The sequence below is a fragment of the Eulemur rufifrons genome, chromosome 7 (assembly GCF_041146395.1).
Source record: "Eulemur rufifrons isolate Redbay chromosome 7, OSU_ERuf_1, whole genome shotgun sequence".
Classification (NCBI taxonomy): domain Eukaryota; kingdom Metazoa; phylum Chordata; class Mammalia; order Primates; family Lemuridae; genus Eulemur; species Eulemur rufifrons.
In genome coordinates, this window is record NC_090989.1 from 280,603,863 (window position 1) to 280,629,156 (window position 25,294).

Consider the following 25,294-nt stretch of genomic DNA (forward strand, 5'->3'; position numbering starts at 1 on the left):
CGCATGTCTGTAGTCCCAGCTACCCGGGAGGCTGAGACAGGAGGATCGCTTGAGCCCAGGAGTTTGAGGTTGCTGTGAGCTAGGCTGACGCCACGGCACTCACTCTAGCCTGGGCAACAGAGTGAGACTCTGTCTCAAAAAAAAAAGAACGAGACCCCATCTCTACTAAAAATACAAAGAAATTAGCCAGGCAACTAAAAAATATATATATATAAAAAAAAAAATTAGCTGGGCGTGATCGCTCGCGCTTATAGGCCCAGCTACTCGGGAGGCTGAGGTAGGAGGCTGCTTGAGCCCAGGAGTGTGAGGCTGCTGTGAGCTAGGGTGATGCTATGGCACTCCAGCCCCGGCAACAGGGCGACACTCTGTCTCAAAAAAAAAAAAAAAAAAAATCCCAGGGTGGGGACACACTGAAGCTGAGTCACCAGACACGACCGGGCCACTCACAAAGATGGCGGCGCACAGCCGCGTCTCCCAGCTCCTCACTGACATGGCCGCCCTAAGAGCGGAAGTGACGCAAACCGGAAGTCCGGCCTGCCGCTCTGCAGTCGGGGTGCCGAACGCAGCGGCGGCAGCGGATTGCGAGGCCGGGGGATGCGTCGGACCGAGCGGCTCTGGGGTGCGGCGGCGCTGCAGCTGCTGCTGGCGGCCCGAGTGGCGGCGGCGTTTGAGCCCATCAGCGTGGGCATCGCCATCGGGGCCGCGTCGCTCCTCACCACCTACCTGTCCTACAAGGACATCTACTGCCACTTCTCCGAGTGCTGCCGCGAGGAGCAGCCGCTCAACGCCTCGGGTACGGCGGGGGCGCGGGTTCGAGGTCCGGCCCCGGGCGCGGGGGGCTCTGCGCTCGGGCCGGGCGCTGGCGCGCTCAGGGCGGCTCCCGCGGACGCGTCGGGCCGCGCGGCATACAGCCCGGCCGTCATCCCGATCGGGCGGGCGGGAGGACGGACGGGGCAGCCTGGGAGTGGTTCGCGGGAACTCTGCCCGTGCTCCAGCCGGGGCAGCAGTGCCTTCAGAAAGTCTCTAGGTTGTGGGGCTCTGCCCAAGTACCTTTCTAAACGTTTGCGCTCCTTGGGATCACCTTGGGCGAAGAAACTGAAGTAGAGTGGCCAGCCCTTCCTCGCCATGTCAACTCTGTTAAGTAGGTTTCAGACCTGCGGCGTGGCCCAGGAAGCCCACATTTGGTCCTTGGTTTTCTTATGAGCCATCAGGGGTGACTGGGGAGATAGCATGGAGCTGTCAAGACAGAGTTCATCCTGGGATGAATGAATACATTTAGCTGCCTTATCAGACACTGAAGTGTTAAGAACATCCACAGAATGCATTTCCTTGGAAGTGGCATCATTTGACTCTGCCTCTGTTGGCCCTGGGGTCTGGCTGGATCCCTCGCTAATCTGTGTCTCTCACTTTGGCCACTTGGGAAAGTGCTGCTTTTCCGGTGCATTTTTAATGTGTGTTTCTTTCTCTGTTCTGGGGCTGGCTCCTGTAGCCCTGAAGCTGGATTTGGAGGAGAAACTGTTTGGACAGCATGTGGCCACGGAAGTGATTCTCAAGGCGCTGACTGGCTTCAAGAACAACAAAAATGCCAAGAAACCACTGACCCTTTCTTTACACGGCTGGGCTGGCACAGGCAAGAATTTTGTCAGCCAAATTGTGGCTGAAAATCTTCACCCAAAAGGCCTGAAGAGTAACTTTGTCCACCTGTTTGTGTCGACTCTGCACTTCCCTCATGAGCAGAAGATAAAACTGTACCAGGCAAGAGAACCCACTATTACCTAGTCCACAGGCCACTTGGACTGGCCTGGCGACCTGCTCACTAACTCTGGCTCTGCTTCTCTTTCCTTTGCATTGCAGTAGCCCCAGGCTCCACGGAGTTAAGGCACACTTAGTCCAGGGTGGTTATGAAGCTCTCCTACAACTTTTTTCTTACTCGGTTCCAAAATAATCCAGTGGGATAGGGGATATTATTTCTATTAAAAGATGGAGCCAAGAGAGGCAAAGTGATTTACTCCTTATAATCTTTGTGATTTTGTGGCAGAGCAAGAACTTGAACCCAAATCCCCCAGCTGCATGGTAGCCACCTTCTCCAGTGAATGAAGGCACTCAGCGTTCCCAGCCGAGTGCTGTGTGAGGTGGGGCAGTCTCAGGGATGTGTCAGCGTGTGGCTTCATTTCATGCTCCCCACCTGTGGTACAGAGTGTCGTGTCTGCATTTTGCAATATAGATTCGAGGATTTTTTTCCCCCTAAACAGTTTATTCCCTGTGTTTCTCCCATCTTTCAAGTCCTTGATGCTGCTTTCTTCAAAGAAAGATTCAGAGAACTTAAACCTTCAGACCATTTCTCCTTTTGAGATATTCTTTCCACATTTAATATATATAAAGTTGTCTGGGAAGGTTAATTCTCATTTAAGTGAATGTTATTCTTGTCAAGGTTAATAGTCCTACTGTTAGGTGGGGACTGAAAAAAGAAACAGAAACTTAACTGAACAAGGAAGTGGAAGGGGGAGTTTGCCATACAAACTGCCTAAGCAGGGCAGATTACCAAAAGGAAGGAATAATTTTTTTGTTTCCTACATTCTTTCATATAAATCTCTAGAAATATAATAAGATAGATGAAGGTGGGTCTGGGGGACTTTCATGGTCATGGCCTTTCACATTTTAGGGTTAAGGGCTTGTTGCTTATGTGTTTTTGTGTTTGTTTCAAGAAAGTATTGGAACAAATGCTTTTCATGAAATGTCATCTATGTCAGCCCCTGTGTTCATTGCACCAGTACAAGGCGTTGGTCTTGGGCATTGTGCAGGTCTTAATCTAGTTCCCTATTCCCCAGTATGTCTGGTAATATTTGAGATTGAAGTCCACAGTGAGATGAAAACTATGGGATGGTTAACAGTGAATGATCATGGATCTTGTACCGTTTATACCTTTAAAAAGTCACATTTAAGCATGTCATTTGAGTTAGGAAAAAACTTCTTTGCATTTTAGCACTGATCTCTCTGCCAATTTCTACTTTTTATAGATAAGGTTTTGGAAAAGCTAATGAATGGAGGTAGGGTGCAGTTTCTAAGAGCTCTTCCTTAAACCCTTGAGAGCTCTGATCTCGCCCTCAGGGCACAAGCAGCAGTGTAGCACTTCTGCTCTTCTGGGTGCATCCTTTGAGCCTCTGCATCCTGTTTCTCTCACGGTGAGTCTAGGACGAGTTGCAGAAGTGGATTCGTGGTAATGTGAGTGCGTGTGCGAGCTCTGTTTTCATATTTGACGAGATGGATAAATTGCACCCTGGGATCATCGATGCAGTCAAGCCATTTCTAGACTACTACGAGCAGGTGGACGGAGTGTCTTACCGCAAAGCCATCTTCATCTTTCTCAGGTGAGCAGGCGGCGGTTTCTTGGGGGGCACATAAGCCCTCATTCTCCCAATGCTAGGATGAAGTTCTGGCAACCGCCAGTATTTTGTTTACCAGGACAAAAATGCCAGGTTGGCAAAAGTCACTTGCCCACTTCTTTATTTTTTGGTTGCCAGTTTCAGCGTGGCACAGAACATGGGCAAAAGAAATGAGCTAAAGAAATAATTGCTGATAACAAGCAATTTTATTCACTGCGTGTATGTTTCTGAGGGTTATAAAAAGCCAGAACTTTATCCCAGCAAGTTCGGAAGAAACAGATTTTTAAATTCCTTTAGGGAAGAAACAGATTTTTAAATTCCTTTAGGGCAGACACTATTTTTTAATTTTTTTTAAATTTTTTTGTCTAGTAGCACATAGTAAATATTCATTGATTAAGAATAAACCTTAGAGCAGGTTCGTTTCCTAGTAAGATACAGAAGTCTTAATATGTGATTTTAATTTTTGTTTCTCTGGCAAATTCAGCAACGCAGGTGGGGACCTTATAACTAAGACAGCTCTTGACTTTTGGCGGGCAGGAAGAAAGAGGGAAGACATTCAGCTGAAGGACCTGGAACCTGTGCTGTCTGTCGGCGTCTTCAATAATAAACACAGTGAGTCCACAAGAGTTAAGACCCCCTTAACTCAGCCAGCAGAGGGCCGTCTCCTCTCTCATTGAGTGTTTCCCAGAGCCACAGAATCCCACTCACCTCAGTGGCTTTGCTAAAATAAAGTAAGGAATTTTCTTAGGGCAATTTTATTCCAGAAACCAGTTAGCAGGGTGTTTAGCCGAGTCTTATGTCAGCTTTTTGCACACTGACAAAAAGAATCTCTGGGCCAGGGAAGGTGGCTCAAGCCTGTAATCCTAGCACTTTGGGATGCCAAGGTGGGAGGATTGCTTGAGGCCAGGAGTTTGAGAACAGCCTGAGCAAGATAAAGACCCCATCTCTATTAAAAATAGAAAAATTAGCCTGGTGTGGTGGCGCGTACCTGTAATCCCAGCTACTTGGGAGGCTGAGGCAGGAGGATCGCTTAAGCCCAGGAGGTTGCTGTGAGCTAGGCTGATGCCACAGCACTCTAGCGTGGGTGACAGAGTGAGACTTTGTCTCAAAAAAAGAAAAGAAAAAAAGAATCTCTGAAGGGGTAAGGACATGAAGGATGTACGGTGGGTCAAGATCAGAGCGGCCCAGGAGAGCTTGGCCCAGTGGCAGTGATGGGCAGGAAATGAAGCTGTGTCTTGTTTCGCAGGTGGCCTGTGGCGCAGTGGACTGATCGACAGGAACCTCATCGATTACTTTATCCCCTTCCTGCCCCTAGAGTACAGACACGTGAAAATGTGTGTGCGGGCTGAGATGAGGGCGCGAGGTTCTGCCATAGATGAAGACATTGTCACAAAAGTGGCAGAGGAAATGACGTTTTTCCCCAAAGACGAGAAAATCTACTCAGACAAGGGCTGCAAGACTGTGCAGTCGCGGCTCGATTTCCACTGAGCTCTTACCCAGACGGGTTAAGAGGCAACAGGGAAGCCGAGCACACCAGGGCCCTGCCTTCCAGAAGCACTTTGAAACCTCTTCAGGGTTTTGCACATTTGCACCTGTGGACTTTCGGGATAGAGAAGTTTCTAAGAGTTGAAATATGAAAATGTGGTAATCTGTCCCATCCACTTGTTGTTTCGCAGCATGACAGAAAACCAGCTTCACACTGAGCGTTACCTTAACAAAAGTGCCTGAAGACAGCTGTGCGAGGCAGGCCCAGGGATCCTTTGGGACCCACGGGACCCACAGCTCAGCAGCTCCTGGGAGGGTGGCAGCTGAGGAGCAGAAAACACTGTTTCCTTTTCTTTACACAGGGAACCTTCACTGACTTAAAGGATTTTCAGTTGGAGTCTGTGGTGCCTGCAGGTGCAGATGGCCAGCACTCTTTCTTTTGATCAGATAGCATTCTTATTTAAATTGCCATTTTTAACATCAGGGGTTTTAAGATTGCCTCAAAGCTTTTAGCATTTAGCCAGTTTTAACTCACACCCACGCTAGTCTTTCCCCCAACACACTAGGCACAAATTCTTCCTCGACTGAATTAGTTGTGAAAGGTAAAGTTTGTTCAGCTGTGAACTGCTGATTGTCAAATCCATGCCAATTCATTATCAAGGAGTCAACTGTTTGCCTGTTAAAGAAGCAGATAAGGTAATGACATAGACGGCCTAAGGTGGCACTTAGGCCATGCCGTCTGCTGAATTTGCTGAATTTGCAGATTACCCCATCCCACTCCTGCTCCCGACTGAATTGCATTTTGAGGGGTGGAGCTGGGAGAGACGACATCTGAACACGCTCCCAGAAATTCTGAACACGGCCCTGAAATCTACCAAACCACCTAACCTTGGAAAGCAAAATCAGCTGCGTTATTTTTGACAGAATGTTTTGGTAAAGGCTTCTTCAGACCGAGGGGGAAATTCTACATTTCTCCAGTCTACACCATCCAGTGAGGGGAGAGCAGCTACAGAGACAAGCACAAGCTGGGCGCCCCAAGCCTTCCCGGGAAACGCGAACAGGCCCTTCTAAGGGTAAAGAACTTCAGGATCAGGGCCCAGTGGACACTGGGCAGACTTACTCAACCCTAATTGTGCAAAGAACCACCCTCTCTGACCCCCTCTTTGGCCTTTTCCAGGGCTATGGGCAGCGCCCCCGCCCAGAGTCTCTCATGGGGCTTCTAGCCGGCTGCTCCGGATGAGGAGAGCAGGGCCCACCGGACCATCGCAGACATCAAAGCGTGTGTGCAGCGACTGCTGAGCACTCTTGACCTGTGCTGAACTGTCCCCATGTGGAATGGGGGTTCGACCCGAGGCCTCTGCAGCAGGCGGGACAGACAGGTCCCTTCCTCCTGTCCTCTGGCTGCTGATTCCAGCCCTGGGCGTGGGATTCCTCGCCCATGTCACATGTCAGCCTGCCTTGGACCACACCTTGTCCTGAACTTCACTCGCTGCTAGATTTCCCCAGCCATATCATAGAGTGAATCAGAGTGAGACCGCTGGCTTTGAGTTTGAGTCCTTGGTTCCCATGCTGAGCCTTGTCTCTTACACTTTATATGTGGGTCAGTCTCTCCCTTGACTCCCCAGAACCATTGGAAATCTGTACAACACGCTCATTCTCCACGACTGGCACGTGCCCACACTGCGCAGTCAGCTGCAGATTCTGCATTGCCAAAGAAGTGGGAGTACTGAACACGAGAAATGCTAGAGTTTGCAAGGATATCTATTTTTTTTATAATGCCTTCTGAACCTCAGATAATAGAAACATAGGAAATTGCTTATTTTATAATAAAACGGGAAGGACATAAAAATGGAATAACTGTTTATTCCTTTCTCAGATATTCTTAAATGATATGAATGTTGTTGTCGAATGTGTGGCAATGTATGGTCACGATCATAGATCAAACAAGGTCATCTGATAAGGACTCCCTTTGTGGCAGCGCCAGGCTGGACTGCCCCGCTCACCAGGAAGTAAGACTCAGGTTCCACCTGGTGCGACTCATTCTGTGTCCCCCTGTAGTTACAGTGCAGCTGCAGACACGCCCTTAGAACAATGCAGCATTTTCATGTATAAAATGTGCTAAGAGCGAATTTTTGACATGGAACTGCCTCATATAGAGTATCACAGTCTTTGAAAAACGCCAAGGTAAGGCTTAAAATTTTTACTACGTATTCTCAAATTGGAGCTAAGTTACATTTCTTTTATAACCTTTTGGATATCTGGTCAAGCAGAGACAAGATTTCTGTTTACAGTGATGCAATAAACTCCACGTGTTGGCCACCTTTGGGCTGCTGTGACTAGCTTGAGAAGGCCATGGCCCAGCCTCCCCTAGCCCTCATCAAAGATGGACAAGAGTTTGAATTGACCTGGATATAAAATATAATAAAGCCTAGATGTTATGATATGACATGTTGTTTGCTAACTTTCCTCCCCTAGTTTATTTGGTAACAAAGTTTGGAATAAAGACTTCAGCAGCTCAGGTGTTGTTAGACTTACCATACCCTGGATGTGCAGGTTGGCAGCCTTTGCATCGTACAGAATCAGTATTTACCTTAAAGGCTGTTATCCGCAAATAGGAAGTTAAATTCGATTAGGTGATATTTTCACCAAAGTGAAGGACTTCTTTCTAAAAAATATATTTTAAAATTAATGTAGGAAGGAAATTGAGGCACTGGGAAAATATGACTCACCTGACATTCTCCCATCCAAGTTCTAATCAGGCTTGACTCTGCTTAGCTTCTGAGATCAGAAGACATCGGGCGCATTCGGGGTCTTTTGGCAGTAGACACTCTGACATGCTGAACTGATCTCGGGTAAGGAAACCTAACTGCCTCATCTTCCCGCCCCAAACTGGTAAATAGTGGAATCCTAGTCTCGTTAGTCCAGTCTCAGCTCAATCACACCTAACCTGATCTATCTCGTCAGTGAATTGCTAACACTGACCCTCTTCTCAGGACTAAGGATTAGCTGATTTTTTATTAAACAGGAAGTTCAAACCCTTCTCACCAACCCCCTTAATTTCTCATCTGAAGGTTCTTGAGCCCCATGAGGCCACCTTCCTAGCTCTGGTTCTCAGCCTAATGCAGTTTCTACTCCACCCCATAACTGCCTCATCTACAAAGACTGAAATTAACAAAACTGTCAGGGGACCCCTGTGTTCCCTAATTAGGGGCTCCCGGGTGCGGGGGCTGCAATTTTCAAATGAGTGATTAAACCTAATCTGACCCCTGGGGACACAGCAGGCCAGCTTCAGCTCAACACCAAGAGCTTTATAAGACTTGGAGCCTGGGCCGCCTACCCCATCCAGGCTGGGGAGCCGAGAGGCTGAGGGGTCCTGCGTTAGACCTGCAGCTTGGCTGCCAGCTCGTCTTCTGTGCCTGCCAAGTTGTCCCTGCCAGCACTCTGCACAGCAGCATCACAGAGCCCTGCCCATTTGTAGGCACACAGGCATGTTGCATAAAACAAAGCAGGTTTAGTCTCTTACAGCTCCATACTCCTGGCATCTCAGCTGGACTTGAACTCCACAGCTGGTGTCCGAGGCTCGTAACAGGAGAGCGATTCCAGTGCAGCTGGGCGAGGGGCCAGAGCTGTCCTAGGGTCCTCAGAGTCCTGCATGAGACTTCGTTTCATTCCGACCTGAACTGCACCTGCTCGGTCCTGATCATAGCTTGAGCTCACAGGGCTTGGGGCAGGGGAGCGTCTCCCCCTTAAAAAATGTATTGACAAGTTTCACACACAAAATTTTATTGCAAAATGGTATCTGTTTGCATTTATAAATGAAAACACTGTTCTCAGAAGGGTCAGCTAAGCCTTCCTAGGTTTGGGGGGGGTCCTGATTCAACATAACAAAAACTAGTGATAAATGAGGAAAAATGTTTTAATACGGCAAAATCACCGCGTGATGATTTGCATCCAGCAGAGAATGGGCAGGGCTCAGGGCTCACCCGGGAACGGAGAGTGGAGACGGGCCTGCCCTTGCAAAGCCGAGCACTGGCAAGTGACAAGCTGGACATACTTTTCTTCCAAAAGACTCTGGTTCTAACAAATGCTCACAGCATTGCTGAGACTGTTCCCTTGGAAAGGACATTGCGGGTTCATCTGTGGTGCTGAGCGTGTCTTCTTACTTGTCCCTTTATCCAAGCACCGTGCTGCCCCTGGTCACTTTGGGGCAGATCTGGCCAGTGCTCCAGAATTGTCCCAGGAATGCTGTCCTACGGAATCCACGCCAGAGACTCGTGCTTGGGCTTTTTTGCAGTAAAGATATCACAGTGTGTGTTATAATTATGGGAACATAAAAAACAAAAAACCGATTACTTAGAATCCGAGAAGTTTCTCATAATGTTAAAAACCATTTTAAATAAAGGTATCACATTTTCAATAAAACTTATTTGTCCCTCCTCGAAACAGAAACACTTGAAATTAAAACATAATTTTAAAAAAATCACGAGCCCTGCAATGGGTGTGCTGGGAGCCCGCTCTGTCCTCCTCCGAAGGCTTCGTGTCCTGCCCGTGGTCCCTTGGGTGTGATGGCCTGCAGGCTCCAGGTGAAAACAATGCCCAGGAGTAGCCCTGCCACACAAGGCAGGGAACACCCATCTCGCTCCTCTCCCAGGGACAGGAGCAGGGAGGCGTGGGGAAGGACTGAGTGTTGTTTCAACTCGAAGCAGTGACTCCTGGGCTGTCAGCCATCGTAATAGTAATCTAACTTGGTGAACACAGTTTTGCAGCCTTTATCAGAGAAAACTCTCTCCTCTTTGGGGAAAAATGTCATCTCCTCGGCCACTCTGCTTATAATGTCCTCGTCAATTTCATAGCCTCGGGACTGCATTTCAACTCGGATGCACATTTTCAGGTGCTTGTATTCCAGCGGGAGGAAGGGGACAAAATAATCGATGAGGTTCCGGTCAATTAAGCTGCTGTGCCAGAAGCCACCTGGGGAAAGAGAAAAGGCGCTGGTCACGCACGTCCATCCACACCCCGCCCACCACACATCTACTGAGCGTCACCCACCCATCAGGAGTCTGCTAGGTGTGCGCTCCGCCCCAGGCTGGGCTGGGCCCTGGAGGTAGAGCAGTGCACCCGGCCCTCAGGGAGTGCCTGATCCAGAGAGGAAGGTGATGTTGCCAGGGGACCTCACTAACAAACACCTCCATGTTGTAACACCTCTGTGATGGCAAAGGGCAGGGTGACTCAACAGAGTGGAAAGGGACACCTTTACACTGTGGGCTCGGGAAAGCCTCGCAAGCTGTGCCTTAGCAGTGGCAGGTGGGAAGGGTCACAGCAGAGGCAGGCTGGGGAAGGGCACAAATGCACGAGCTGGCAGCGCCTCCAGAGAGCGAAAAGTGAGAAGAGCTCCCGGGGAGGGCCTCTGCCAGCCACGACCCTTCACGCTGGCAACTCCCCTGCAGGGCGTTGCGGGACCCAAACCAGACTCTCGAGTGACGGTGTGTGGAGATGACACCACGGCTCAGCACAGGGCATGGACCTTGCCATGTGTCCGCCACCCCAGGTGAGGCCTGGCTTTGCACCTGCCCGGTCCACTATTCCTGGTTCCTGGAACTCAAGCCAGGACCTGCTACCTCCTGAGACGACACAGCAGCCAGTGGGTCACCCCTGAGCCCACAATGTGTCTTCACGTCTCCCTTCCACTTTGCCATTTAATTCTGTGACTCAGCTCCTTGATGCCTGGGGTTTATGCGTTTCATTCCCAACAGTGCTTCGCTCCCAACTGGTACGCAGTAAGTGCTGGGCTGACTGGATGGGGTGGAGTGTGTGGACTGTGAACAGTAACAAGCGGGACAGCTCAGTCCTGAAGGCCTACTCTGTGCTGGGTGGCCTTGGGCCTGGACACTGCCCTCGTGGGTTTAGCACTCTAGGTAAGGAGACACTCACAGACAGTGAACACCACGAAGCGGACAGGCGAGGCCAGCAGAAGAACAAGGGCCAGGGTGGCCAGGCCAGGCCTGGCTGAGGGGCTGCCTCTGAGCAGAGCCTGAATGAGGAGGACCGGCCCATGGGGTGGCGCGGCCGGAGTGTTCTGGCAAGACAAGGGACCTCAGACTTGCTTTAAAAACCATCTACTGCTGACTCCCAAATTTGTCCCCTCAGCCTGAATGCCTCCCTGGAGCTCCACTGGAAGGTCCGACCGCCTGCTCCCCATCCCTGCTCATATGCCCCCAACACGTCATCCTCACTAGACATGGCTGTCCCCAAACATGCCCGTCCTGCCCTCCGTTCCCCCCAATGGCAGTGCCCCTCCCAGTCACTCAAGCCAGATCCTTTCTCCTTCTGTCTCATTCCCACATACGATCCCGCAGGAAATCCTATCGTCTGCCCCTTCAAAACACATCCAGAATCCACTTTGTGTCACCACCCACCACTGCCACACTGGGCTCCCTTCGGTCCACTCCCCACCCGGCAGCCAGCAAGGTCCTGCTAACGCCGGTCAGATCGCGTCGCTGCCTGCACAGAACCCTACAGGGGCTCACTCTCCCACCTGAATACAACCTATGGCTCACCACGCCCCCCAGGCTCTCCACAACCTGCACCCACCCCAAATCTCGCCTCTTATCTCACCTCCCGTTCCTCTCCTGTTCATCCTGGACCGGCCACAGGGACCCCAAGCACATGCCCACCTCAGGGCCCTTGTACCAGGACGTAAGCTCTACAAGGGCAAGAACTTCTGTTTTTGTGCATTGCCGTGTCCCCAGTCCTGACACCCTGTAGATGCTCAATAAATATTTGTTGCACGAATGTTCAGCCACCTGCCTGAGGCCTTGGTCAGGGAGCTGCTGAGCCAGGTCTGCCCAACTCCCAAGCGTGCGCTCTTGAATCGCTTTGCAACCTCCCACAATTTGGGTTTCAGGCAACTGGCCTCACCTGTCACAGTATTGGGCTAAGGTTTCTGTTTCATATGTTCATATTTTTTGGCATGCTGAGAAACTATTCAACATACTGCACGAGTTTACATAAAATACCCCACACTGTTCACTTGACTCTAGTATGAATTTCTTGGCGGGTCTGTTTTAAATGAGACCTTTTGTTTTGCCACCTCAGGAACCTGAGCAAAGGCGTGTACGGACAGCCTGCCCAACTCCCAGGTTTTAGCTAGCCAGTTAGCCTCCCTCACGATGGCTTTCCACCTCCCAGGGCTCCAGGTCAAAAGTCTGTGACGTTCTCTGGAGAAGCAGTGAGCTAAAAGTTAAAAGCTCAGGTTCTGGAATCAGACACACCTACCAGCTGAACGGCCCGGGGCCAGCTGCTACACCTCCTGGAGTCTCAGCTTCTACCCTGCCAGGTTATTGTGACGATTACATGAAACATGCAGGGAGAGTGCTTCACACGGTGCCCAGCCCCATTTGGCTGTTGTCCTTGGGCAATGAAAAGAAAGGGAGGGACCTAACAGCTTATCTCCTCCAATGAGCTGCCCACAGCAGCCTTCCTCGTTCAACTACCTGCTTTTCTTCTATAAAGAAAACCATTTACCTGAAGAAAATGGGGGAACTAATTTTCAAGATCGTGATGATGAACAATTTCCCTCTATTTACATTGTTTTGTTTGTTTTGAGACAGGTTCTCACTTTGTGGCCCAGGCATGCATGAGGGCAGTGGTGTGACCATAGCTCACTGCAACCTCAAACTCCTAGGCTCAAGTGATCCTCCCACCTCAGCCTCCCAGTTAGCTCAGACTACAGGTACGTTCCACCATGCCTAGCTAATTTTTAAATTTTTTGTAGAGATGGGGTCTAGCTATCTTGCTCAGGGTGGTCTTCAACTCCCGACCTCAAGTGATCCTTGTTCTCCCAAAGTGCTAGGATTACAGGTGTGAGGCACCACACCCAGACTAAATGTTTTTATTATAGAGTCAGGGTCTTGCTATTTTTCCCAGGCCACCCTCAAACTCCCAGCTTCAAGAAATCCTCCTGCCTTGGTCTCCCTAAGTGCTGGAATTACGGGCATAAGCCACCATGATCTCCTCTATTTAAAACAGTGCTTCTCAAACTTTAGTGTTCATAAAACCACCTGGAGTTTGTTAGCATAGAATCCCTTCAGGAATTCTGACTCAGGAAGAGACAGAGAATTTGCATTTCTACTCAGCTGCCAAGTGATGGTGACGGCGACACTGACGTGTTAACACTTAGGGTGCAGGATTATGAACAAGATGGGGTTGAGTAGCGGGCGGCCCTACTTACTGTTCTTGTTATTGAAGACAGACACAGACAAGGCATGCTCAATGTCTTTGAGCTTGATTTCTTCCCTCTGCTTGCCACTCCTCCAGAAGTCCAAAGCCACGTCCGTGATCCTTTCTGCTCCAGCATTGCTGCAAGACAGTTCCCGTGAGTAAGGACTGGGTTTTCTCCTGGAGCCTCAGCCTCAGAGCCCTTCAATCGTGTCCTACCCTGATCTTACCTGAGAAATATGAAGATGGCTTTCTGGTAGGAGACCCCGTCCACCAGGTCGTAATAGTCTAGGAAAGGCTTGATGGCATCTATGAGGCCTGCGTGCATCTTATCCATTTCATCAAATATGAAGATGGACCTCGAACAGGCACTCACATTGCCTCGAATCCACAACTGTAACTGATCCTGAATTACAAGGGGAAAGCCAACACAAAGTTCTCAGCAAGGGCCATCGCGACAACTCTTGCTACCACTAAATACAATGGCTGCACTTACAGAGTGCTGGGTGCTCAGTGCTAAGAACTTCACGTGCACAAGCTCTTCTGTCCCTAATAACCATACGTGGGCATTATGATACTGTTTTACAGATGAGGAAAACGAGGCAGAGAGAGCTTACTCGACTTGCCCAAGATTATAAAATTAGTATGTGGCAGAGCTGGGATCTGAACCCAGCCCTGCCTGATTCCAAAGCCCCACACTTAGATTATAATTCCCGTGCTGGGAGATACCACATAGATGCTGTGTCAGAGTTGCTGGCCTTTTGTCATCAAAACGGCAATGTTAACACATATCCTGTGTACACCCGTCTTCTTGGAAGAAGGCAGGGGCCAAGTGACCCACTCTGTCAATCAATCCACAGAACAGCCTGGAGCAGGTGCCCCAACTCTCAGATGGGAAAAGTAGTGAACACAGGCTCACTTAAGCCAGGTAGCTTTACTAGAGAGCTCTCGTGCTTTGGGATGAGCCTGGTGAGGTGACACTTGAGTTCCTGGAACAATGCCTGGAGGTTTCTGAAATAAATTTGTCTAACCAGAAATATTCCACAAGAACAGATATTTTTTTTCTTCTGTCCTTGGATATGAGAACATATTTAGGTATTTCTTATAATACTAAGCAGTCAAGGTAAGGAGAAAAGACTTTTGGAAGCCTTTTAATCAGAAAATAGAAAATCTATTTAATCTATATATTTTTTCCCCCTCACAGTGAGGTAGGGAAATTAGCTATTTGTTTTCTAACACTCTGGAAGTTACAACGTAGGTCTGGGCCTACTATTATTTTGGGATTTACTTGGCTACTAGGGCACATGGTTACAATGTTCTAGGTGTGTATCTAACATAAGCAGTAATTTTTCTCTGTAGGTATGGACTAGCCTGGATTTACAGAGGAAACTCAGGAGAGCTGCAGTGGTTGCTGAGGCCATGAGGTGAGTCACTGTTTACACAAGGATTCACTCACACCGGCTGGGCTCCAACAGCCAAGGTTTTCCCACTCTGCTCCCCTGCTTTACATGCAATAGCAGAGAACATGTCATCCAAGCACTGTTCATGTAACATTTTACTGTGACCGCCTCAGACCCATCAAGGTAGTTACTATTGTGTACCCTCTTTTATAGATGAGGAAATTGAGGCACAGAGAGGTTAAATAACTTGCCCAAAGTCACACAGTTATTAAATTAGTGGAGCCACAATCCTAACTAGGATGACCAACTCATCTTGATCTGTTACACAGATCCTAAAAGGCAACAATTAATTTAGTTGAACATTTACGTGCCAGGCACCATGTTACATGCTTGACTAACAGAGCTCATTGAATTCTCACAAGCACCAATTTGTAATGAAGAATGTGAGTCTCAGGGCGGGCAACTTTCCCAAGATACAAAGCTGCTAGGGGAGAGTTAGGACTCAAATCCAGGTGTGTCTGCTGCCAAACCCAGGCTATTAACCAGTGAGTTAAACTGTCGAAGCAGTTTGCAACAGTTATGATAAACGAATTTAGGCCTCTATAGAAGTGTTTCCTCTTTCACAAAATGAGTAAGATTGGATGATCTTTAATTTGGATTATGTCCATATCTAAAATTCTATGACCCCACTAACTCAACTGAGTATCACTGGACCTATTTTCAGAAGCCTCCACAGAGCTTTGATGGTGTGATTGCTCTGTGCATCTCCAACCTTCACCTCCCCATGGAGCCATTTTCAGGGCTCACTCATTTCAACACGGAATTCCCAAATCCCATCCCACAGCAAAGGAACCTCAAACCTGGCGTCATCCAGGAAGGATTCCAAATGTCTGCCCTTGCCTTGTACAGGGTGATATTCGAAGCATGTGGAAAGTGCAGCGTGGCCACAAACAGGTGGACATAGTCACTGTTCAGACCACCCTCATAAATATTCTCTGCGATGATCTTGCTGACAAAATTTTTGCCAGTGCCTGTCCACCCGTGTAGGGAGAGGGTGAGAGGTTTCTTGGGCTTTGGGTTGTTTATGAAACCAGACACAGCATTTAAGATGATTTTCTTTGCAAGATGCTGTCCAAAGAGCTTGCTGTCCAGATCTTTCTGCAGCGCTGGGAAAGACAAAGCCAGTCAGGAGGGAAAAGAAACAGCTGGCAAAATGTAGCCACATTTACAGGCCCTTGGGAAAGCCAGCAAAGCCAGGTAAGCCCTCTTCATGCACCTTGTGAAACGCTGAGGTACAGTGGGCTGTAATCACTTGGCCCGGAGGGGAACCATGGTCCAGGGAGCCCTCCCTTTGCTGGTCCCACCTGTTCTAAAGCCCTGCCCCATCCTTCCTGAAAAGGCCTCGGGGCTCCACTGCAGCTGCCTGCAGTTTGCACCCCTAACTCCTGCGTGGCTCCTCCCACCCCAAGGCAGGGCAGGGACAGGGCGTAGCTTGACAACCTGTGCTCTGCTCCGGAAGGGTCCCCACCATCCTTCCTGTCTCCAGCTAAGATGTGGCTGAACTGTCTTCAGAGGAAGTTTACAACTGGTCCACCCCCAGTTCTGCGTGGAGAAGCCCAACCTGCAGCTCATCTCCCCCAGGCCTACGACCAAAGTCCGGCCTGTGTTGGTCGTGGCCAAGAAGCCAGGCCCCATCCTTTAGCCCGGGCCGCTCGGCTCCCTCGGTCCGGCTCCCTCCGGGCTGGGCTCTGCCCAGGCCCGGCCCTCCTGGGACCTTACTCCCTAGCCCGGCCCTCATGCCAGCCCCCTGCCCCGGCCCCAACCTACCCTCCCGGCTGAGGCTCGGCTTCTGGCCGCAGCACTCGGTGAAGAGGCAGAAGAGGCGCGGGTAGATGTAGCCCGTGAGGACGCCGGCCAGAGCCAGGCCCAGGCTGATGGGCTCCACCGCCCGCACCACCAAAGGCGCCAGCAGCAGCAGGCCCAGCGCGGCCCGGTCCAGCTTCATGCCCGGAACCGCGCCGCCCTGCGCGTTCTCGCGCTTACCGCGCACCCGCGCTGCTGCCAGACTCGCGCTTCCGGTTCCTCCCGTCGCGGAGGCCATCTTTGTTTTGGGCAGGCCATTTCCAGACGTCAAAAGCCGCCATCTTTGTTCCGGGCCGTTTCCTGCTTTTTGGTTGCAGAAGCCCCGTTGGCAACGGGTTTTGTGTGTGTGTGTGTGTGTGTGTGTGTGTGTGTGTGTGTGTGTGTGTGTGTGTGTGTGTGTGTGTGTGTGTGTGTGTGTGTGTGTGTGTGTGTGTGTGTGTGTTTTAAATAATACATTTTTTAAAAGAAGAGTTTTAGATTTAATTAGTGTGTGTGTGTGTGTGTGTGTGTGTTTTAAATAATACATTTTTTAAAAGAAGAGTTTTAGATTTACAGAAAAGTTGGGAATAGTACAGAGAGTTCCCATATACCACCCCTGCACAGTTTCCCATTACTAAAATCTTATTGTACATTAGTATGCTACATTTGTTACAATTAATGAAACACTGTTGCTATATTATTATTAACTAAAGTTCATAGTTTATTCAGATTTCCTTACTTAATGTCATTTTCTGCTCCAGGTTTCCATCCAGGATACCACATTACATTTAGCTGTCATGTCTCTTTAGACTCCTCCCGATTGTGACAGGTTCTCAGACTTTGCTTATTTTTCATGACCTTGATAGTTTGAGGAGTACTGGTCAAATCTTTTGCAGGATGCCCCTCTTTGGATCTTGTTTGACATTTTTCTCAGGATTAGACTAGGGTTTTTGGAGGGACGATCACAGAGATAAAGTGCTATTTTACCAAGTATAGGCACTATCAACATGACTTAGTGCTGCTATTGTTGACCTTGGTCACTGGACTGAAGTAGTATTTGTCATGTTTCTCCACTGTAAAGTTACTCTTCTCCCCACCCCTCCTTTCCATACTGTACTCTTTGGAAAGAAGTCATATGCAGAGCTCACACCTAAGGAGTGGGGAGTTTTGCTCCACCAGAAATTATTTGGAATTCTTCAGCATGGGAGATTTGTCTCTTCTCCCCCATTTATTTATTTATTAAACCATTTATATCAGTATGGACCCATGGTTATTGACTTTATACTTTGGGTAATAATCCAATACTATTTTTTTTAAATTCATCGTGGTTCCCCTTGCATGTTGCGGGGACCTGATAAATGTGTGTTGAAATATTCTGGAAACATTTTTAATGCTCTACTTTTTTACATTGTATATTAAAGGAGTTTTACACACGTATTAAAAGCCAAACGCTGCATATAGGGATCATTAATTCATCCATAGCTTTGAGGATTGCGTATGTGTCATTATGTGCTATGGCTTGGTGATTCAAAGAAAAATTGAGGCACACCTGGTTCCTGCCTTTACTGCGCTTACATTCTAGTGGAGAAAAAAAAGATGCTTCATTTTACAGATGAGAAAACTGAGGTTAAGAAGAAAAGGGATTTGTCCAGGTACACAATTGTGAGCAGGACTCAGATCTGACTTCAGAGCCAAACCTATGTAACCACAATACCTGCTGTAAGTCAGCCCAGAAGTCAAACGACCTGCTCTTTCCTCATCCCCGCCCATGTAAATGCCTCAGGAAAAATGACTTGGACTTCACAGCCAGCAGGTTGGAGCCTGTCTATGACTTTTGAACTTAATGAGAAAAGCTCTCTCAGTAATTCAGTTCTACATTTGAGCTAATCAAACTCTGGGCTTTGAAAACATCATCTGATGTTGGTATAAGCAAACACAACACAAACAATAAGGTTAAATTCATCTATATTTAATAATTAAATTCTTAAAGTGGTAAGAAATGTAGCTTTTGCTTACTTTTTTAAAGAAACAGGTAACTTTGTAAAAAGCAGAAAATACCAGTATCCCTTTGATCCCATCCTAGATTTTTTTGCCATCAGCTGGACCCACCCTAAACAATCAAGGATGCATTTCTGACCCCCATTTCAAATATGCGAAAGTGAAAGACATGATTGTATATATAACAATAAAAGCACTATCTAAAGGGGATTATCACACTATGTACACATAGTTGTTTCCTTCTGACTCAGACTATTAAGAGAAAGTCAACATATTTACAAACAAGTTTTAATAATCCTCACCACAGAGTTTGCCCCCAAATAGGAAAACTACACATTGTTTTGTTTCAAAAAGTCACAAATTTAGTGCTTGGAAAATCCAGCAGGTAAGCAGCCGGACTCATCAGAGTCTGCTTTTGGAACTGCCTGCTAGCAAATGAGCAGGCTTCTATCCAGGAAGCCTCTCCTGAGAGGAAGGAGACAAAGGTGCTATTTACATGCCAGTCTGTACACCTCAGTACCGCCTGTTCATCTTCTTGAACTTTTCATAGTGATAGTCGTCAGTGGCCTTCTCGTTAGCAGGGCGCTTGCGGTTAGGTGGGGACCCTGAGAAGGAAAAGAACAGCAAAGGCTGTTGGCCTGCTGGAACCCACTGCTAGACTCTACTGCACTCAGGCAAGGACCATGCCTGTCTTGCTCCCGACAGGAGCCCCGTGCCCAACCCAGTGCACAGAACACAGTATGGCCTCAGTAAATAACTCTTATTTATGAGTAACTTTTATTTTATTTCTGTTTATTGAAAATTTTTAACTTCTTGGGTCTCTGCTGTGCTTGATAGCCCAATGGATCCTCAGGGCAACCCCAAAAAGTAGGTTCTATTACTATCTCCATTTTATAGATGAAAAAATCGAGGCCTGGAAAGGGGAAGGTGCACGGTCAGCGTCTAGAGCTTGGACTGGAACCCAGATGTCCTGGCTTCAAAGCTCAAGCTCCACCCCTGCCCAGCCCCACCCTGCCTCCATGGGCCCCCAGAGCACTGACCACTCTGGGCAGCCCTGAGGCCTCAGGTGTACTCACGCTCAGGCTCTGGCTTCTCTGTGTCACCCACTCTCAAGGGTCGGGCTTTGGGCTCTTCTTTGTTTCTCCGTATGGGAGCATTGAGCTCCTCATGATAAACTGGACCAAGAGACCAGAGGACACATCAGACAGAATACAGGGTTCCCGGGGACCTCAATCCAAACAGGGGAAGACGGGCAGGGTTGCATTTCCTGAGATGCTTACACCGGTTGTGCTGCACATAATTCACAGCCATGTTGGTAGGCACGAAGGATGTCTCACTGTCTTTCTTCTTGTTTTGCTGCTCTGCCAGCAGACGGGCCTTGGCATCCTCCGTAGAAATGATATTTTTTATTTTAGCACTATGGGGAGAAAGAAACCACACCACATATTAGATCACAGCATCTTTAGTACTCGATGGAATTGAGTGGTGAGGCTGGCAGCCCACCGCTGCGTAAGGAAAGCATCTGTCCTAGGGCACAGCTCTCTGCAGTTTACCAAGCACTCGTAAAGCTGTATTCTTAAGGCACTCTCATAGCCATCGAAGAGCAGGAGTTCTTCATTTCCTGAAGTTCTTCTGATCAAGAGGAAATGAAGCCTCAGAGAAGTAAAGTGAACTGCCTAAGGCTTAAAGCTAGTGAGAAAAGAGGGAACCCAGAAGTCTCCCGACTTTCTGCTGTACCCAAAGATGATTCTGACCATTGTATTTCTCCCATGACAGCCCCCTTTACAGACGTTTTGTAGTTAAATGAAAGGAGGATCATGGCGGGAGGGGTGGATGAGCCTTTAACATGGCTCCTGCTAGAAGAAAACAGAATAAAGGGCCTGATTAGAACTGAACAGCTGTGAACAAAGGCTAAAGACACACTTTTGCTTTCAGTGGTCAGGATCCCCTAAGTCTCTTCAACTCCTCTGACCAAGCCTTCAGATTAACTCCTGGTGACAATCTGCCAGAAAGATTCTAGTTTTTATTTGTAGGTTCCCAAGGACACAGGTAAGAAACTGTGTCTCTATAACTTTTAACTGGAAAGCAGAGAGCTCTTCCTTCTGCCTGCGGGGTCTGAAACATACTCAATGCCGAGGTCCACCTCGGGGATGCCACTCAGCATTTGGTTGGAAAGCATCTCCTCAGTCTTCTTTGCTGAGGAAACACGGATGTTTTCTGGAAGTTCATAAAGACAGTCCTCTGCATTCTTCGGCTTGACTTTCTGCTCCTCATGTTCCACAATCCCTTTCCTCTTCTTTAGCTCTGTCTCAATGTACTTCATCCTGAAATGAGAAACCCACAGGTCTCAGGGAGGAATGGGAAGCTCACAACAGGTGTCTTCTAAATTAGTGGTCCCCGACACTGGCCCACAGACAGGTGACGGTCCATGGAGAAATGAGAAAAATAAAAACAACTTAAGTTTTTTCATTAAGTTAGAAATTTTCAACTTAAAACACCAACCTATGAGATTATGTCCTACTAATCTATTGGTTTTATCATATATAAGCTTCTCTGAAGACAGAAAGATGATAGTTGTTTAACAGCTTTGTTGGCAAAATAACAAGTGGGCGAGTCCATGTTTATCCCTGCAATGTTTGGGGGAAATATTACTAGCCATGGAATCTAAAATCCCAAGAACTACCCTTTTTAAAAACTTAAAAAAAAAAATCTTTTTTGTGGAGACAGGGTCTCACTATGTTGCCCAGGCTGGTCTTGAACTCCTGGGCTCAGGCAATCCTTCCCCCTCAGCCTCGTAAAGGGCTGGGATTACAGGTGTGAGCCACCACGCTCAGCCCCTTTTAAAGAACTTTTAAGATGTTTTCAAAGTTCTCAGGCCTGGGAGGTAGGGAGAGAGGGGCCAACTTTGACGCCTTTTAGAAAATTCTAGAAATGTCATCTGTGAATAAATATCTTGGACCTATCTGACTGGAGCCCAGCTCCAATCACTCACAACCAGACAGACTGACACGCACATGTCTGCATCCTCATCCCTTCGGTTGGTTTCTGCAGAAAATGAAGTCCCCAGGTGAAGGTCTTCCTCTTCACTGATCCTGAAGTGAGACAAAAATGAGGCAGAGCTTTCAAGTCACAACTCAATGAGGCTGAGTTTTATTTTCTAAGGAAAAAACAAGGACACAACCAAAAATTATAATATCCTGTTTATGGCCGGGAGAAAATATACAATATGGTATGATATGTAAATAGAAGCAGCTGTAGAAATATATGCAAGCAAACTGTTGGCCTCCTGTGATACTTCTGAGGAATGAGTGGACACAGCTGTCTCTTGGTATCTGTTCTAGAACTCCTTGAGGATGCCAAAATCTGTGGATGGTCAAGTCCCTTATATAAACTGGTATAATATTTGCATATAACCTATGCATATCCTCTCATATCCTTTCTTTTTTCTTTTTTAAATTTTTTATTCTTTTTTTCTTGTTATGCAGCCACAGTATCAGGACTTGACTCCCATATACTTTAAATCATCTCCAGGTTACCTATAATACCTAATAAAATATAAATGCTATGTTAAGTAACTGTTATACTGTACTCTTTAATTTGTATTATTTTTCACTGTTGTATTGTTGTTTTTATTTTTTCTGAATATTTTCAATTTGCATTTGGTTGAATCCACAAACGAAGTACCAATGGAGATGGAGGGCTGACTGTACTTTTAGTTTTTAAACTTTGTAATTGTGTTTTTATACAAAACTTACACATGGGTTTCTAAGACAATAAACAATGTACTTTTACAGACGCAGTCCTTCTACTGAGCTCTAAGCTAAATTTTAAAGAGTTTTTGTCTTCTTTTGTTTTTAAGTAAGATACTCTGCAAAACACAAAGGCTACTTCAAGATGGCCCATGAACTCTGCTGCTGCAGGCCCAGCTGTCGGAGGGCAAACAGACTCAGGCAGGGACAAGGTGAGTTTGCATCTCACCCTGTTCCGCACTTACTTATCTTTGCCCCTTTCCTTCAGTTTCTTCATATCCACCATACCACCTGTCTTCATTTGAAAGGGATCATCCTGCAGAAAACAAACCCAGCTTAGAGGAAGTATCCATATAAATGGCAATGGAATTTTTTTTTTTTTTTTTAAAGCACAGTCACCCAACTGAAGAGCAACCACAGGAAGGACTTCCATAATTGCCAGAGAAGACTCCGTCACTTACCACCAGCGTGGTCTCTTCTTGTACCTTCTCGCCCACCAGCAGGGCCACAGCACTAAGCAAAACAAGGAGGAGAGAGAGAAAAAAACGGCACAATTCAGAGAGGAGGGGGAACCCTCAGGAGGTCTGTAGGTTGCAACGTTAGTGCAAGAGGGGACATGAGGGGTAGGCAAGAAAGCCAGCTGGAAAAGCCCGTAAGAATAAAATGGGGCTCAGCACTGTGGATGTTGGGGTGGGAGATGCGATGGCAGTGAGTGCTACACTTTCCTGCAAAGCCATTTGGCATTATCGTGGCCTAGAAATCTCATTTCTAAGATTTTGCCTTCAGGGAAAATGCAGCTAAAGACAAATCAAATGTAAGAGAGTATCTACTGCAGCCTTATTTGATGGTAAAAATTTACAAAACAACCTACATGTCCCCAAATAGGGGATTTGTTAACAAATTATGGTACATACATCTGGTGGAATATTATTAAAAAGGCCATTATTCTGCCGTCCTTGTGAGATAGAAAAAAAGGGGCAATTTTTGAAAAATATTCCACAATATGGGTGAATGCCCACAATATCATCACGAGTTGAAAATAGCAGGGAATAAAAGTATATATAAAGTTGCTCACAATCTTTACAAAAGAGAGAGAACGAGAGAGAGGGGAAACAGATTGGAAAGAGTATTAAATGTTAACACTGGTTATTTCTGGTTAGCAGAATTATAGGTGCTGTTTATTTTCTTGATTATACCTTTCTAAAATTTTCACTCTTAAAGATCAACGTGCATTTCACAGTTAATCGGATGCAATAACAACATGAGATAGTGACCTGTTTCTGTACCTCTGGAGCACACCCCAAGACCACATGGCTCAGGGCATGGCCTGGTTAAACATCTGCAAAGAACGCTGGTTCCCTCTTCAGGCAGTGGAAGGTGTATAGTGTGTCAACAGAAGCTATGTCTGTGGAAGTATTTGTGACAGCCACCCGGGCGGGGGCGTGTCTGTCATCCCCGCTTCCTCCTCCCCCTCCCCCGTCCCCCGCAGTACCCACCTCACCCCGTTGGGCCTTTTCCTCAAGTTTTGAACCTCTCTGGTCTCTTCTAGTTTTAATCTAAAAAGAAAAATGGCAATGCATAGGCTAAGAGACTCTCCGCGGAACCCAGAACCAACAGGCAGCTTTGAAGGCATCCCTGCCCCGCTCGCTGCTGAGCTGCCAGAACAGTGGTCCAGAGGGCGAGCCTGCGCCTAGACCCACCGGGAGTCAGATCCACTGCGCATCCCGGGGGCATCTCTACCAACCGTGCAGCCTCGGGGCGGCGACCTCATCCCCCAGAAGTCTCAATTTCTTTGTCCGCAGAAGGGACAACAACCCCGGCTCACACTTAATAATAATGTCAGCGAGGGACCTGGGGGGTGGTGAGTGCCCCAACCCAGTCTCTGTCTTCCTGGCCTCTGGAAACCCTGCCCCATACGCACCGAACCTCCTCTGAGTCCTGCTCATCTTCCTCCGACTCCGAGTCGGCTCGGCGCCGACGGAAAGTCTTCCCAGTGACCGGCATGGTGGCGCAGGTCCCGCGGTCCAGCCGGCGCTACACTGCGCTGTGGCCCGGGCTGCTTCCGGCGCGCCGCAGTGCGGTCAGAGCGCCCGTCCCGTCTGGCCACGCCCCACGCCCGCCCGGTCCCGCCCCTCAAACGAACAGCCCGCGTGGCCACGCCCCCCACTCGCACGACGACGACGTCTCCCGATTGGACGGCCGAGAGGAGGAGGCGGGGCGCGGCCGGCCAGATCCCACAGCCCAGCGCTGCGCCACGGAGGGTGCGCTTGACTGACAGGCGGCGGCGGCGCTGCTGCGACGGCAGGTGAGTTCCGGCCCACAGCCGGCTGCTTCTGGGGGCCGGGCCTCTCCGAGCAGGGACGACCCCAGCCCGACTGCGAGCTGGCGGGCCCTGGCCATGCTAGGTGCGCCGAACGTCGCGGCAAGGTGAGCGGAGCCCGGGACCCCCTGGCCGCCGCCCCTCTCCCCTCCTCCAGTCGGCGCTCAGGGGGCCTCTGGGGCCCCGGCACCCCACTTGGAGCCCCTTGGGGGCTCGCGGTTTCTCCGGAACAGGGGCCGCCCATCGTTTTTATTTCTGCCGGGCCTGTCCCAGCGTTGAAAGCATGCATGTGGCGTCTCCGGGCGCTGACTTTTTATCTCCTCGAGCTTCTGAGCCCTGACGCGCATTTTTTCTTTAGGAACAAAAGATGACCACTTCTTTGCGGTGGCGGATTAAAGTCCCAACGCCGACTGCCCCGCAAATAATGGCCTCCAGCTTCTTCCCAAGGAGAGGCGCGTCTGATGTTTTGCAACTACTCAGGAGGGTTTGAGGCCCTAGGGCTCCTTTTCGGTGTTTGCTGGCCGCCTCCCTGGACCACCTCGGGTCTTGTTTTCCTCCGTTTGTCAGGAGGATCGTCACTCTGCCCTCCGCCCCTTCCACCCCAAAGATGCTGTGAGCATGAAGTTTATTTGAAAAACGGGTATCAGCAAACGTTTAGAAAATAACTAAATACATAAATAGTGGCTTATAGGACTTTTAGAAACCCTTTAAATAATAGCAGTTTTCCTTTTCTTAATAAGGGCCGGCCCTTTACTTTGAAAATAACTATCTCTTATTAAGAACTTATTATGTAGCAGGCATTGGGCTAAGCATTATTTCATTGGATTCTCCCAACAATGGTAGGAGGTAGATTTAGTTTCTCATTTTACAGATGAGAATGCGGAGGCCCAGAGGGGCGTA

At 48.4% G+C, this 25,294-nt stretch overlaps 4 protein-coding genes across 8 annotated transcripts in view; 2 read left to right on the plus strand and 2 right to left on the minus strand.

Annotated features, from left to right (window-relative positions):
* Positions 1–562: 562 nt before the first annotated feature.
* TOR1B (torsin family 1 member B) lies at positions 563–7,308 on the plus strand. Its single transcript, XM_069474759.1, has 5 exons — positions 563–793; positions 1,490–1,755; positions 3,193–3,368; positions 3,868–3,995; positions 4,630–7,308. The coding sequence occupies exons 1-5, from the start codon at positions 595–597 to the stop codon at positions 4,869–4,871; spliced, it is 1,011 nt and encodes a 336-aa protein (XP_069330860.1). The 5' UTR covers positions 563–594; the 3' UTR covers positions 4,872–7,308.
* A 1,334-nt stretch (positions 7,309–8,642) lies between these two features.
* TOR1A (torsin family 1 member A) lies at positions 8,643–16,521 on the minus strand. Its single transcript, XM_069474760.1, has 5 exons — positions 16,313–16,521; positions 15,386–15,651; positions 13,316–13,491; positions 13,099–13,226; positions 8,643–9,839 (listed from the first exon to the last, which is right to left on the minus strand). The coding sequence occupies exons 1-5, from the start codon at positions 16,488–16,490 to the stop codon at positions 9,589–9,591; spliced, it is 999 nt and encodes a 332-aa protein (XP_069330861.1). The 5' UTR covers positions 16,491–16,521; the 3' UTR covers positions 8,643–9,588.
* Positions 16,522–18,328: 1,807 nt separating this feature from the next.
* Positions 18,329–24,099, minus strand: C7H9orf78 (chromosome 7 C9orf78 homolog). Its single transcript, XM_069474761.1, has 9 exons — positions 23,996–24,099; positions 23,571–23,630; positions 22,536–22,587; positions 22,320–22,390; positions 21,340–21,417; positions 20,452–20,649; positions 19,606–19,742; positions 19,402–19,500; positions 18,329–18,930 (listed from the first exon to the last, which is right to left on the minus strand). The coding sequence occupies exons 1-9, from the start codon at positions 24,076–24,078 to the stop codon at positions 18,839–18,841; spliced, it is 870 nt and encodes a 289-aa protein (XP_069330862.1). The 5' UTR covers positions 24,079–24,099; the 3' UTR covers positions 18,329–18,838.
* A 238-nt stretch (positions 24,100–24,337) lies between these two features.
* The window catches only part of USP20 (ubiquitin specific peptidase 20), a 38,478-nt gene continuing 37,521 nt past the window's right edge, over positions 24,338–25,294 (plus strand). For 3 of the 5 annotated variants that reach the window (XM_069476927.1, XM_069476933.1, XM_069476934.1), the window contains exon 1: positions 24,338–24,379. The gene's annotated coding sequence lies outside the window, so the exon portion shown is untranslated. Of the gene's footprint in view, positions 24,380–24,404; positions 24,502–25,294 lie in introns of those variants that run through there. The other 2 variants (XM_069476930.1, XM_069476928.1) reach the window with 2 other exon arrangements.

What these genes read in the sequence shown, in the direction of transcription:
- C7H9orf78 (XM_069474761.1), bottom strand. Translation starts at nt 24,078, where the DNA reads ATGCCGGTCACTGGGAAGACTTTCCGTCGGCGCCGAGCCGACTCGGAG. An exon ending in CAGGACTCAGAGGAGGTTCG is followed by an intron (nt 23,631 to 23,995) that starts GTGCGTATGGGG and finishes TTTTCTTTTTAG; the next exon opens with ATTAAAACTAGAAGAGACCA. An exon ending in AGAGAAGCCAGAGCCTGAGC is followed by an intron (nt 18,931 to 19,401) that starts GTGAGTACACCT and finishes TTTCCTTCTCAG; the next exon opens with GGTCCCCACCTAACCGCAAG.
- TOR1A (XM_069474760.1), bottom strand. Translation starts at nt 16,490, where the DNA reads ATGAAGCTGGACCGGGCCGCGCTGGGCCTGCTGCTGCTGGCGCCTTTG. An exon ending in CGAATATCACCCTGTACAAG is followed by an intron (nt 13,492 to 15,385) that starts GCAAGGGCAGAC and finishes CTTGTAATTCAG; the next exon opens with GATCAGTTACAGTTGTGGAT. An exon ending in GCCATCTTCATATTTCTCAG is followed by an intron (nt 13,227 to 13,315) that starts GTAAGATCAGGG and finishes ACTGTCTTGCAG; the next exon opens with CAATGCTGGAGCAGAAAGGA.
- TOR1B (XM_069474759.1), top strand. Translation starts at nt 595, where the DNA reads ATGCGTCGGACCGAGCGGCTCTGGGGTGCGGCGGCGCTGCAGCTGCTG. An exon ending in GCAGCCGCTCAACGCCTCGG is followed by an intron (nt 794 to 1,489) that starts GTACGGCGGGGG and finishes TGGCTCCTGTAG; the next exon opens with CCCTGAAGCTGGATTTGGAG. An exon ending in CGTCTTCAATAATAAACACA is followed by an intron (nt 3,996 to 4,629) that starts GTGAGTCCACAA and finishes CTTGTTTCGCAG; the next exon opens with GTGGCCTGTGGCGCAGTGGA.